The sequence below is a fragment of the Podarcis tiliguerta genome (assembly GCF_965153285.1).
Source record: "Podarcis tiliguerta genome assembly, chromosome: 16".
NCBI classification, from domain to species: domain Eukaryota; kingdom Metazoa; phylum Chordata; class Lepidosauria; order Squamata; family Lacertidae; genus Podarcis; species Podarcis tiliguerta.
Window position 1 is genome coordinate 35,371,955 of NC_139549.1, and position 14,362 is coordinate 35,386,316.

The window sequence follows — 14,362 nt, forward strand, 5'->3', positions numbered from 1 at the left end:
CGTTCTTAGACTCCTTATTGGCTGAGCAATGCAGCCAAACAACACAGTTGGAATCTCCCTCCTCCCTGGCCGGCAGGGAGGGAGGGAGAGGAGCTGCTTCCTTTGCAACCTGGGAAATTTAAGGGACATCATCAATAAGGGACAGCAGCGGGACACAGAGCTGGGATAAGGGACGCCAATTTCCCGCCAAATAAGGGACGGTTGACAGCTATGGCTCTGTGCAGTGATGGGCAAATTCCTCTCCACTCAATTTAGAATTGGCTTGATATATTTATGAGCCTTTCCCCAGGACTCCTTGCACTGCCCCCTCACCCCATGAGTTCTGTTCCAACATTAACAACCATCTGTTGGCAGTGTCACGTGTTCCCCAACCTGGTGCTCTCCATATATTTTGGAGGACAGCTCCAACCAACTCCAGCCAGTGGCTATGTATTATGGGAGTTGTCATCCAAAATACCTGGAGGATGAAATGAGAGAATTTCTCCACAATCTGCTTCTCAGTGTCTACATCTAATAAGCTGACGCTCCCTACAGTTTCACACAATGGTGATTCCTTCCAACTCTTTTGTTGTTATGATTCCATAGTGTTTAGTTGTGATTCCTGTATTACAGGGGCTTGGAGCACATTACACTGGGGTCTCTACTCTATGAAATTACCATGGCAAACTGTTGTCTGCTGTCTCCTTCTTTACAAAAAGAGCCCTCTTCATACTACTAGTAGTGTTACTACTGCTAGTAGTAATAGTAGTAGGAGTGGGCTGCCTCAGGGAGGAAAGGGCATCAGTCTTGCTTTCTGAGCATCATCATTGCCTGCAGTGAACTATGGGATACATTCAGATGGTAGAGGGGGACCTCAAATGTCCAGTGCTGCTTTCAACACCTCTTTCTGCCAGCAACACATAAATGCCTCCTGATCACACAGCAGGTACACAGGAAGCTGTGTCATTCTGCATGAAAAATGGATGTTCTACCTCTTAGCTATGACTTCCCTCTAAGACAGGTGGACGTGTGACTGTGTACACAAAAAATATTCCCACCCCCCTACTATTTCCCCTGTGAGTTTTTCAGTCCAATTCATAGCTTATTTAATTCCGTGCCCCAGATTTCTGGACCTTGTTCAGATCCTGCCGTGACCCCACAATGTCATTAGGAAGACCATATTGTCCAACCTTTTCTCCAGTCCCACCGATGGGCCAACCAGATACTCACCTGCTCGTCTCCTTCTACCAACACCTCACTTATCCTCAAAGTGGCAGGGCTGCAATTCTCCCTCCTCACTCCTCTCTCTGCTGCTTGGCATGATGCTATGAATGCAAATCTGGCACGAAGAGCACTCGGAAATGTGGTTGTCCCAGGGCTGTTGACCATACAGGTTTAAGGCAAGGGTGGTGAATAGCTTTCAGCATTGCCTTCCAAGCAAGGGCAAATTACCCTTCTGACAATGGTGGGCAGGGCCAGAGGCAAAAATAGGCAAAAAATGAACCTAACTTTTACCTTGTGTTTAGTTTATATAAAAGGTAAAGGTAAAGGGGACTCCTGACCATTAGGTCCAGTCGTGGCTGACTCTGGGGTTGCGGCGCTCATCTCGCTTTATTGGCCGAGGGAGCCGGTGTACAGCTTCCGGGTCATGTGCCCAGCATGACTAAGCCACTTCTGGCAAACCAGAGCAGCGCACGGAAACGCTGTTTACCTTCCCACTGGAGTGGTACCTATTTATCTACTTGCACTGTGTGCTTTCGAACTGCTAGGTTGGCAGGAGCTGGGATCAAACAACGGGAGCTCACCCCGTGGTGGGGATTCAAACCACTGACCTTCTGATTGGCAAGTCCTAGGCTCTGTGGTTTAACCCACAGTGCCACCCGCGCCCCTTTAGTTTATACACACACTCAAACACTCTTCTCTATTCTAATGCAAGCAAGTAGCACTGTGGCCCCATCTGCATTATGCATTGAAAGCAGTATCATACCACTTTAAACTGTCACAGCTACCCACAAAGAATCCTGGGAGCTGTAGTTTGTTAAGGGTGCTGGGAATTGTTAGGACATTCTGCCTCGCAGAGCTACAATTCCTGGAGTGTTTTAACACTAAATCTCTCTTGCCAGGCATCTTTGGGTATTATAGTACTGCCAGGGGAACAGGGGTCACCTAACAACTCTCAGCATCCATATCAAACTACATTTCCCAGGATTCTTTGCTTAAAGCAGTACGATACTGCTTTGAATGTATAGAGCAACTGGGACAATGATAAGAGTTTAAGGACACGTTCCAAGCAGGAAAGTGTGAAGTAAAGGTAACTGATGTTGGCTGAAGAGAGTCACAAGGGCCAGAGGGAGAGAGAGGAAGAGGGAGAGAGTGTCAAGAAGTCCACATTTGTCCCATGGTCCTGAGGTTCCTCATCCCAGTTTAAGGGCAGAGAGGCAGGCAAGGCATGTTTGCTGCAATCCATATTTCTGAGCCTAGCAAAGTACATCAGAGCTAAGCCACAACTTATAAGGATCCCTTGGCAAAAACAAAAGCAAACAAAATTTCTATGAGTCACATTTGTGCCCATTAAATCTACCAGTGCTTGTGGCATAGTTAGCATTGTAGCTGACAAGACAGAGAGCATTGCCCCAATTCCAGGCATGAACGGGATTATTGAAGAAGAAAATTGGCTGAATGGGGGCAATTACTTTGCAATAACCACCCATGGTGTAAACAGCAGTGGGCCTTCCAAGAAAAAATGCAGACGTAATAAAAAAATACCTTATAGGGAAATATGCTTTAAATGAGAGATACTGTCATAATGTAATGTCCAGAAGAACAAAAGATCCATTGAAAAGAAAGCAACTTTCCAAAAATGGGAAGAAAATATACTTTTCTGATATTAACATGGAACAGAAGTTTATATCTCAGTCCCTGCTGAGCCATTTTTGTCACTTAAATAATAAAGTTTTCATCAAAACTACCAAGGATATAATCACTCTATGCTCATTCATGCAATGAACACAGTGGTGGAAACTGAGTTAGTGGGATATCAATTGTTCCAGATCCATCTTTAACCTTGGAGCTGTATGTGAGAGATGGTTATTTCAGCCACTCGCTGAGGTATCTCACCCAAGAGGTATTTCTCATCTGGATTGATTTTGTTCCTTATTCAAAATAATCTCGGGGAATGAGAGGTGAGGGAATCTCCCAAGATGTGATGGCAAATGACTCTCCTCAACTGCTTCATGGACAGCTGGGGGTGCGCAGTTCCACTTAGCTACTTGCCTGTGGTGAGGGAGAATTGCTTTGCAGTGAAAGCTGAGTAGGAAATAGCTTCCGGCAATTACTGAGAGCTAAGAAGTTCCTGCTGGATCATACCAGCATCCCATTCTCACAGTGTCCTCTGCGTAGCCTGCAAGCTGGACAGCATCACTCTGCCCACCTGTGATTCTCAGCCACTGTTATTCAGAGGTGTAATGCCTATGACAGTGGATGTAGAACATAACCATCATAGCTAGTGGCTGTTGATAGCTTGGTAAAGGTAAAGGTAAAGGTACCCCTGCCCGTTCGGGCCAGTCTTGCCAGACTCTAGGGTTGTGCGCTCATCTCACTCTAGAGGCCGGGAGCCAGCGCTGTCCGGAGACACTTCTGGGTCACGTGGCCAGTGTGACAAGCTGCATCTGGCGAGCCAGCGCAGCACACAGAAACGCCGTTTACCTTCCCGCTATAAAGCGGTCCCTATTTATCTACTTGCACTTAAGGGTGCTTTCAAACTGCTAGGTTGGCAGGCGCTGGGACTGAACGACGGGAGCGCACCCCGCCGTGGGGATTCGAACCGCCGACCTTTCGATCGGCAAGCCCTAGGCACTGAGGTTTTACCCCCAGCGCCACCCGCGTCCCTGTTGATAGCTTGATCCTCCTTTAATTTGTCTAATCCTGTTTCAAAGCCATCCAAGTTGGGGGCCATCACCATCTCTGCTAGAAGCAAGTTCCATGAAGAAGAACTTTCTTTTATCTGACCTGAACCTTCCAATATTCAGTTTTATAGGAGGTCCATGAGGTCTATTGCTATGACACAGGGAGAAAACTTTTCCCTGTCCACTTTCTGCATAGAGTGCATAATTTTATAAACTTCTATCATGTCACCACTTACTCCCTTTTCCTATAAACTAAAAAGTCCCAAATGTTTCAGAGCTGGCTGACTTGACTGGAAGAATCTGCGACCAGAAAGAGGAGGAAACACAAGAATACTGGAAGAAATTTAAAGAATATTTAGCGAGATATTGTAATATAAGATAATTAAGAAATTCCTAGAAGTAACAGATTAGGCTAAGGGTTGCTAATAATAAAGATTATTATGGATTACAATTGGTAGTAAGGTTAAGAAGTTTGTAATGAAAGAAGATACTGATGTTATAAATATGAAACTGGGAACTGCTAAGTATGTGATATGATGAAATCCAGATTGGAGAGTGTTGAGGAAGTCTTTTAGCAATGTAAATACACCAGGGAACAAGAAGAAGAAATTCTTCTTTTATATTGTGTGTTTTTATTGTTGTTAAGTTTTTATGTTGTGTCAAATGTAATGTTTTTCTTTTGTGTTTTTGTCTGTGTGTTATAAGAGAAAACCAGTATTTTTTTTTTGGGGGGGGGGGGAATAAAAAGTCCCAAATGCAAGAACGAAACAATACCTACAATAGTAGAGTGGCAAGCCCTAATGGTTGAATACCTCCAGCTGGCAAAGATGACAGTCATCCGAAACAGAGAGTCTATAAGTAATGGAGAATATTTGAAGAATATTTTTAAAAACTATTGTATGAACAAGAAACCCGTGGCAGAATTAGAGTGATTCTTATAAAATAAAAAGTGTAAATGACATTCTGTGTGGACCTATGAAAATAAACTAGCGTAATACGAGACTGTGCGGTACAAAGGAAAGAATAGATATAGTAAATGAGAATATCTGGAAGTCTTTTTTAGTTTATTTCTAGAAACCTTTTCTGTTCTTTTTGTGAGTTTGTATTTGTATGAATTTAAGTGTTAACATGTTACTGTATTTACGCAGAAGAAATGTATAATTATATCTCTTTGTCCCTTTTCTTTCTTCTCTTTCCTTTTTCTGTTTCTGTACTAAACCTTGTTATGTATCTATGTTTTTAATCTAAACCAATAAAGATTATGGAAGGGGGGGGGGGAGTCCCAAACCATTCCTCTTGGCAAGTTGCTGCATCCCATTGAACATGTCTGTTGTACTTTTCTGAACCTTTTCCAACCCTGCAATGGCCTTTTTGAGCTGAGGCAACTAGAACTGTACCCAGTACTCCTAATGTGATTGCACCACAGAGCTGCGCAGCAACATTATGATATTGGTGGTTTTATCTTCAGTTCCATTCTTAATGACCCCTAGCATGGAATCTGTCTGCCTCACAGCTGCCTCGTGCTGGATCAACATCTGCTTGAGCTACCCACTATGATTCCAAAGTCTGGCTCCTGGTCAGTCACTGCCAGTTCAGACCCTGTGAGCATACACATGAAATCTTTTTTTCCCCTTTTGACCTGGCATACCTCACTTTACACTTGCTTACATTTAATTGCAATTGCCATTTTATCGCCCATTCAGTTTGGGGAGGTCATTTTTGGAGCTGCATGGCCACTGTAGAATGTTGAGGAGCCCCGGCTCCCTCCTTGAATTTTTTTCTGCCCCCCCCCCCAGATGTGGCCCCTGCCTGGCCATTTGTCATGCTGTCTGAGACCAGGCAGGGAGAAGAGTGTATCCAGTAGAGCACTAAGTTAAAGTCACTTAGTCGTGTACTTGTTCTGCTGGCAAAAATGTTTTGCATCAGTGGTGTGTTTTTGTGCAAGAGAATACATGGGCAGGTTCCTCATAACCTCGTTGCACAATAGATTGTACAATGGGCTTCTGCTAGAGCAATTGTGACAGATTCCTCTCTTGTGCAACATCAAAACTCACCCATCGACTATTGGAAGAGCCCTTGCACTAACAGACAGAGAATGTTGGATACAGCCCTGAGATTTAGCCTAGGAAACAAAATGTCGTTAAACATCTAGCTTCTAACTTATTGACCGACTCCTGACTGCTAGCTTGTACGTATGGCTGCCTAAGGCTCAGCTCTGACATAACTTCACCTCAAACTTCACTTTTGGCTGATATTCAGTGTCAATTTCTTTGCATCCTGAAGTCTTGATTTGACTCTTTCCTTAGTGTTAAACTAATACTTGTGAGGTAATCAAATATTATGACAATGGGGGTCATAGGAGCACCTGGGATGAAAGCCAGAATCTCTGGCAGGGAACCATTTCCTCTGCTTGCTCTTCCACAGAAGGCAATGCTCTAACCCGACATGACATACAGGCAGCTAATGGTCATTTGACCACCTGGCTAATTGTCTGCTTTACAAGAAGTGGTCTCTGAACAGCTGCCTTGACAAACAGGCTCCCTGGTTGTGGGGAAAAGAACTTTATTCCCTAAGCAATCTCCGGATGTCACGCTAGAAAATTGTGTCCTATAATTTGATCTCACCCTTAATGGGCCATCTGTTATCAGCTTTCCATTGTAAGGACAGCTCATCTGAGTTGGGAAACTTAAGGCATGTCTGCTGGTTGGTTTTTGGAGGAGATAGGATGCCCAACTCATCTAACCAGAACACAGTTACCTGATGAAATAGATGCAATGTTGCACTGGAGTACCCAAAATCAGCATCATATTGTTGGTCTTGTACTCAGTAAGGACCTGGTTCCATATTTATGAATTTGATAACAACATGATGCGTATAGTTGCACATTGCCAGTGCTATGGCTTCTTCTGGCAAGATAGGGGGCAGTGTGGGTTCAGCTCATCCACTGAAAAACCCAGTGTCTACATCATACCTTTCGTTCATGCACTCAAGGCAGCTAAGCTAACTTTGGTGTAGCCTCTGATGGAGGAAAGAGAAGGCTGTGTGACTAGTGCATGTAGAAACTAGTCTACCGTGGTACCTCGGGTTACATACGCTTCAGGTTACATTTGCTTCAAGTTACAGACTCCGCTAACCCAGAAATAGTACCTTGGGTTAAGAACTTTGCTTCAGGATGAAAACAGAAATTGTGCTCCGGCGGCACGGCAGCAGCAGTAGGCCCCGTTAGCTAAAGTGGTGCTTCAGGTTAAGAACAGTTTCAGGTTAAGAACGGACCTCCGGAACGAATTAAGTACTTAACCCGAGGTACCACTGTATTGCAAAAGGGTAAAATTTGCATTCCATTGTTGTGCCCACTTTTACTTCCAACTTCATTGCACCACTGTCATGTGCCTGTCTTCCTGCCCCCAAGATTTGCCCAGAAGAGAATAAAAATGGGTATAGATGTTCTGATTGCCTGGGCTGCACCTTGTACTAAAACTCTGTCCCAAGTGTTGATGTTCATAGTGCTACAACACACACACCCCTCAGCCCCTGCCATGCTCTTATAATCTACAATGACAGGGAGAAAAAATGAGCAAGCTCACATTCATCTTTATTAAGAAATTGAAAGTTGGTTGTTGTTTTTTCATTTTGAGAGGCAGCAGGGGGAGCAGTCATATCAACCATTTTATTACTTTAGAGGCAAAGTCATCATTGCTGCTACATAATCTATTTTTAACTCACATCTCATTCAATTAAGGTTCCAGATTGTTGACAACACAGCGCTGCCTTGAAGACGTATCACAAAAGCCACATTATAGAGCCCATAAATAAATGGCAAGACTTTCATACTTTAGAAAAGGGCTGTGGAAGAAGAGGAGGAGGAGGAGATTTGTTAGAGCGTTCCTTCTTTGGTACATTTATTGCACTCTGCAAAGCAGTGAGAAAATGCACAAGGTCCAGCACGAGGAACAGAGAAAGATGCAAAAGCAACATTTATGGCTTACTCATTTTCAGTGCTTATGTGCCATGCCCACAGAGGTGGCTGGTGCCCATTGGGATTGGTAAGGAGGAAGGCAGAGCCAGTCAATGGCAGGTGTGGTTAGAACCCATCAAAGGTGCAGTCAACTAATTCTAGTTTTGTCTCCATTCTCTTCTCTGCAAGGACAACACAAATTAAGGAGGAAGAAGCTAACAGGCAGTGGTTCTAAGTGAGAAGACAGGCAGGAGGGGAATAATGTTGGTGGGGATGGGCTCCTATTTGCCCTAATGGCCCAGCCTCCACGACATGAACACATACACACTACCCTGTGTGTCTGATCAGAAAGTGTGTCTGATCAAAGAAAATAGGATTTTCAAAAATGATTTTCAAAGAAACAGTTCTTAATACAGTGTTTTCTAGCTCCAAAAACCACCACACATTAAAAAAAAGGTGTTGTTAAATATGTACATGCAAAGCATGGAAATTCAGTTACTTAACTTCACCATGCGGTCATAAATAAAACAGGCATAAACTGGTACAGACGTAACAGCCACAATTTCCCATTGTTGGGAGCCCAGGACCATTGCACTGGCTTGCCGATTCCGCCCCCACTCCACTCTTCTGCAAAATATCCGCTTTCCCTTCCTTTTCAGAGCCAACCACAGCACATCATGCCTGCAACAACATTATGGACTTGAAAGATTATCTCCACTCTCGTCGTTCAGCCGGGACACTAAGGTCCAGCTCTGAGGTGGTTCTGATGGTTCCCTCACTGCGAGAATCAGGCAGAATGCCTTCTCGGAAGTGGCGCCTACCCTGTGGAACGCCCTCCCATCAGATGTCAAAGAGATAAAGAACTTTAAGAAGACCTATGAAGGCAGCCCTGTTTAGGGAAGTTTTAAATGTTCAGTGTTTTATATATGTTGGAAGCCAGCCAGAGAGGCTGGGGCAACCCAGCAGATGGGCAGTGTATGGATATTTTAATTAGTAGTATGGATATTATTATTATTACAGTGGTACCTCTGGATGCGAACAGGATCCGTTCTGGAGCCCCATTCGCATCCTGAAGCGAACGTAAGACATGACTGCGCGTCTGCGCGTGCGTGGGTCGTGTTTCGGTGCTTCCGCGCATGCGCAGGTCGTCATTTTGAGCATCTGCGCATGCATGAGCAGCGAAACCTGGAAGTAATGCACTCCGTTACTTCCAGGTCACTGTGGAGCGCAACCTGAAAATATTCATCCAGAAGCTACTTCAACCCAAGGTATGACTGTTTTTTTTTTTTTTTTATTATTATTATTATTATTATTATTATTATTATTATTATTATATCACTGGATTAGATTGCTTTTTTGTCTGGGCTCAGGAACAACCAGGCAGATGCAGAGCCCAGGGGGAAAACCCAGCCATTTCTCCTCTGGGGTGGAAGGAGTCCAGCAGCACCTCCTATTCATCAAGAGGTCACTGTAGCAGCAAAATTAGGGATGGGCTGTCAAGAAGGCAGCAGATCCAACCTCCAAGGAGCGCACCACAGCCATCACTGCCACCGCAGCAGAAGCAGTGGGCAGTGCATTCCTTGGAGGCCAGAACTGTTGCCCCTGTGGATCCCACTGCCTGAAGTGGTCACTTCACCTTGACTCATGGATAGGTCGGCCCTGCTCACCACCATCCTTTACCAGATGGGAGTGCACCTAAAGTTCTTCCACAGATAGACAGGAAGCTGGCTTATACCCATTCAAACCAATTAGCTCAGTGTTTTCTAGTGGCCAGTCTAGGTAGATGTCATCTACATAGAATGGCAACCGCTCTCCAAGGTTTCAGATGGGAGCCTTTCCCTGCCATAGTGGGAGATACCAGGGACTGAAGCTGAGACCTTCTGCAAAGGTAAAGGTAAAGGTACCCCTGCCCGTACGGGCCAGTCTTGACAGACTCTAGGGTTGTGCGCCCATCTCACTTAAGAGGCCGGGGGCCAGCGCTGTCCGGAGACACTTCCGGGTAACGTGGCCAGCATGACAAGCTGCATCTGGCGAGCCAGCGCAGCACACGGAAACGCCGTTTACCTTCCCGCCAGTAAGCGGTCCCTATTTATCTACTTACACCCGGGGGTGCTTTCGAACTGCTAGGTTGGCAGGCGCTGGGACCGAACAACGGGAGCGCACCCCGCCGCGGGGATTCGAACCGCTGACCTTTCGATTGGCAAGCCCTAGGCGCTGAGGCTTTTACCCACAGCGCCACCCGCGTCCCTCTGCAAAGGTAGGTGCATGCAAAGCAGATGCTCTACCGCTGAACTCTAGTCTCAAGCATCCCCCGTTCATTTTTTTTTTTTAAAAAAAAATAATAATACTCAGGGCCAGACCAATCAGGAGGCAGAATGAAGCAGCTATGTCAAGCAGCTCGCTCCATTGGTCGCCTCATTCTTCGCTGGTCCTGTTCTGCTCTGCTTGGGTTGCCATTCTCTCTCCAGCTCAAAATAATGTTTCAGTTAGCGCCTTTAATTGTTGGGTTTTTTTTGCCAGTGATTTTATTGTTTTATCCTTTCTGCAAACCACTTGGAGGGTTTGTTCATTTTGTTTTACAGTCACGTGGTGTAGAAAGCTTGTGAAATAAATAAATAAATAAGACATGCCTCCCGTCCTCTGGATCTGGTGAGATCCTACACTTGAATCAAGATCACCTCTGCCCCCTCCCATGTTGCAGGCATGAAGAGCAAAAACGAAAAAAGCTGAAAGCCGCAGCTCTGCCACATTGGTGGTTTCTCCACCCTTCTCCTGTTATTGCTCACTCTGAGAATGATCCAAGGGGATTCTTCCTCAGAGTGAGGCATTCTGGGCAAAGCAGCCAGGAGAAGACTTGCACCACCACCAAGGCAGCTAAACAGTTCAGTTTAAACTTGGGAGCAGGGGAAGAATTTACATTAATATAATTGATTTTTTAAAAAATATTATTATTATTATTTACTGAGCGCTTACCCACTCTTCTCTTTTGCTCCACTTTTTCCAGGCACAGGTCCACACTCCCCCCCCCCCCGCACTTTCTTTGCAAAAACCCACTCTTTAAAGCAGAAGCACAACAATTTGGGTTGTCCACAGATTGCTGTTTGGTCTGATTCAGCTTTAAAGAGTGGTTTTCTGCAGGGAGAGCTCTGGAACCACAACAACAAAAGATACCCAGACACAGAATTTTAATGTGTGCACTGTGCCTGGAAAGGCAAGTGGGGATAAGCCCTGAGCTTAAACAGGATTTCTAGCTGTTGTGGCAATGATATAGACACTTTCCCAGCCACCTCTCACTGCAAGGAAGCAGTGCTGGGCAAGCGGGCAATGGTGGTGAGAACCCCTTGTGCTGGCCTGTTTAAGAAAGCCATCTGCCAGCCCTTACGGCTGCAAAGGTGGCTTGAACTGAGTCTATGCAATTCCTGGAACTGTATCAGAAAATAAACACGAGTAGCAAAACCAATAAAGGCAAAAAATACATTTGTAGAATTAAAACAGGTGTTGCTTTCCCCTTCAAAAGACATTGCATCACTGCACTGCTGGAAAGACTAAAGGTTTGTTTATCAGGAGATGAAATAAAATAAAATAACAACATCTGTGGATAATAACACAATCCCAGCTGCAGTCCGGCTGACGACTTCACAGTAATTTTTCTTCTTGTTGTTGCTGATTTGTATGAAAGTGTTTTCGTTTTGTTTTGCATTTCTTTGTGGGGAGAGCGTGCTCCTGTTTGGCATTCAGCATCCGATGCTGCCGGGCAAAGAAGACAGATAAACCCAAGAGTCAGCTCTGTTATGATTCCCAAAAGCATACAGGTTAATTCTGTCCGCAAAATCTATTCAGCAGACAGTCGTTGATTCTCATCTGAAAGACTGCAGGCACCTGACTCATACCAAAGGATGTTTTGGCTGGTGCAGACAGCACTCCAATAAAATAACCCTGCAGGTGAACAAAGCAGTCATTGGAACTTACCGTGGCAAAGCCCAAACAGATGCATAGGCCATGCACACTCAACATCTGCTATCATTGTTGGTCCCAAGGCCAAAGTGCCACGTGATACATTGCTTGATCCTGACTCTATTTCCCCTTCTGTCTTTGACTTCCATGCCACTTCCAGGTGATATGTCTGTTGGCTGGGTGTTCTCTGGCTATGCTTCTCCTGGGTAATTGGACTGCTCATATTATTGAATGCAAATTGGGGTTGTAGCGCTAGACAGGAATGGCGTGGTTTTAATAATGCTACACACAAAAACACACATTTGCTTTGCAAGGCGGAAAAGCATGTCATGATCATCGTTCCTGAGGTGCCATTAAACGTCCGAAGTCCCATTACTGAGGGAGTGCAATCCATTTCCCCACACTTAGTGTCTCTGCTGCTGTTTACAAGACCATCCAGTGTATTTTGTCACTAGCTATTCCATAGCTATTCCTAATGGACGAGTGGCAGGCAGTATGTAATGCTAACAGAAGCTGGAAGGACTGACTTAATCCCAATGCAGCATGGGAAATTATCTCCCCAATTTAGCAGGTGGTGGTTAAAGGAGTGGTTCCTACTGGCACAAATTCTGAGAAAATACTGGACAGGCAGGCAGCATGTCGAAGATCCTGAGGATACAGTTTGGATATCAGAGAGGAGGGTCGTTAGGGTTTGCCGTCAAACTGCTGAGAGATCAATCTTGTTTGCCGAATTGGTACTCTTGTCCCAAGTGTTGAGTTTAGTGGGGGTTGTTCCTGGCCTGTTCCCAGTTATCTGGAGTGGGAAGGTGGGAGAGAAAGGAAGAAAACTGTGTAAGAACATTTCCTGCTTCAAGCAAACTACCGCTGACTCCCAGAGAAGTAAACTTGAACCCACTGGCTTTCCCTCAGGCAGCAACCCATGTCTAGATGTTGTTGGACTGCAGTTCCCATCATCCCTGTCCACTGGTCATGGCAGCTGGTGCTGATGCAAGTTGGAGTCCAACAACCTCTAGGGGGGCACAGGTTCCCCATCCCTGTCTCAGAACTCACATCATCAAAGGGAGCAGTTAATAAACAACATTAAACATACCTGCAAGTTTATCTAGGCTCTATAAAAGTACCCTTTCTGATTCCCAAAATGCAGTCGTGTCTGAGCAAAGAAATATGGAATTTAGGGCAGAACTAAGGCAAACAGTTGATTAACCAGAAGGTCCAGTGGTTCTCGAGTCTCCTGTTTGCAAGGGACCCTTTCCACAACCGTGTGCACATCTGCCCTGGAACTAATAGTGCTATGTATTCACCAAACAGCATAGCAAGACAAACACAGCTATTTTTTCAGGTCCTTTTTCGGTTGCATATGTGCCATTGTGCCGTGGAAAGAATCGTTTGGGCAAATCATCTGTCCAGTAGGATAACAAAGCCTTAGGAATTCTAAGAATATACTTACAATGTCTGAGTTGAAAGGTTTCACATTGATGTTGCGGATCGAACTGCTGGTGAGCGACCACACCTTGGTTTTGTGTTTAAAGGCAGCTCTAACCTTGGCAGGGAGAAGAAAGACAAAAGAGAAAGATTCAGTCCTAAAACTACCCCTCTCAACACAAATCTTCTGTCTCCACACTCTCCGTCTCTGGAGCAGGAAAGGCAGGTAAGGGGAAGGTTAGGTGATGGTGCTTGAAGATGGGTGTTTGCAGGATACCGTATTTTTTGCTCTATCAGACTCACTTTCTCCCTCCTAAAAAGTAAAGGGAAATGTGTGTGTGTCTTATGGAGCGAATGCAGGCTGCACAGCTATCACAGAAGCCAGAACAGCAAGAAGGATTGCTGCTTTCACTGTGCAGCGATCCCTCTTGCTGTTCTGGCTTCTGAGGTTCAGGATATTTTTTTTCTTGTTTTCCTCCTCCAAAAACTAGGTGCGTCTTGTGGTCTGGTGCATCTTATAGGGTGAAAAATACGGTAGTCTGCTTTTCTCCTCGCCAGCCCTTTGGGGTCCATCTGCATAGGAAGGAGGTGTGAGTTGGTGCCTACAATTTTACGCTTGACCAGGAAGGGCAACCGACTGGTGGGCTCCCTTTATTAGCCTTAGAGGTAGATGCTTTCTTCACCACAAATAAGTATTAAAGGTTTGTTTCCAATGTAGCAATCAGTTAAAGTCTTTAACTGTATGCTTGTTGTGCTGGTGCACTGCTGTTCCGCAAGTGAAAACAAAAGCATGTTACCGAAGATCGTTGAGCAGCAAATTGTGCAACAAGAATGAGCAGTTGCAGAAGAATCAGCTGCTCTGCAAGAGGAAACATATTATCAAATATGGTTGTGCATCATGCTTCTGCCTTTGTTGTGCAATCTTTAAACTCTGCAATGCACTAGTGCGAGGGCACTAGTGGGCAGAGAATGTTGGATATGGCCCATAGTCGTCCGTCCCCCCTTGCGATAATAGCTGAAGCTATTATTTATTTCCCCTGTCAATTACTGTCTCTCACCCTCCCATGTTTCTATGGCAAACTACAAAAATCTAATGGGGAAAGATGAAATGCCATCTATAAGCCCAGCACAGCCAGCTCCTGAGGCA

General features: G+C 45.0%; 1 protein-coding gene and 1 long non-coding RNA gene across 3 annotated transcripts in view; one reads left to right on the forward strand and one right to left on the reverse strand.

Moving 5' to 3' along the window:
- The window catches only part of LOC310666934, a 396,489-nt gene that overhangs the window by 74,758 nt on the left and 307,369 nt on the right, over positions 1-14,362 (forward strand). The window lies entirely within an intron of this gene.
- The window catches only part of ADGRD1 (adhesion G protein-coupled receptor D1), a 293,282-nt gene continuing 289,094 nt past the window's right edge, over positions 10,175-14,362 (reverse strand). For both annotated transcript variants that reach the window (XM_083418242.1, XM_083418243.1), the window contains 2 exons: positions 13,241-13,333; positions 10,175-12,586 (listed from right to left, as the gene is read on the reverse strand). In XM_083418242.1, coding sequence (XP_083274368.1) covers positions 12,491-12,586; positions 13,241-13,333 — 189 coding nt within the window. In that variant the 3' untranslated portion in view covers positions 10,175-12,490. The remainder of the gene's footprint in view (positions 12,587-13,240; positions 13,334-14,362) is intronic.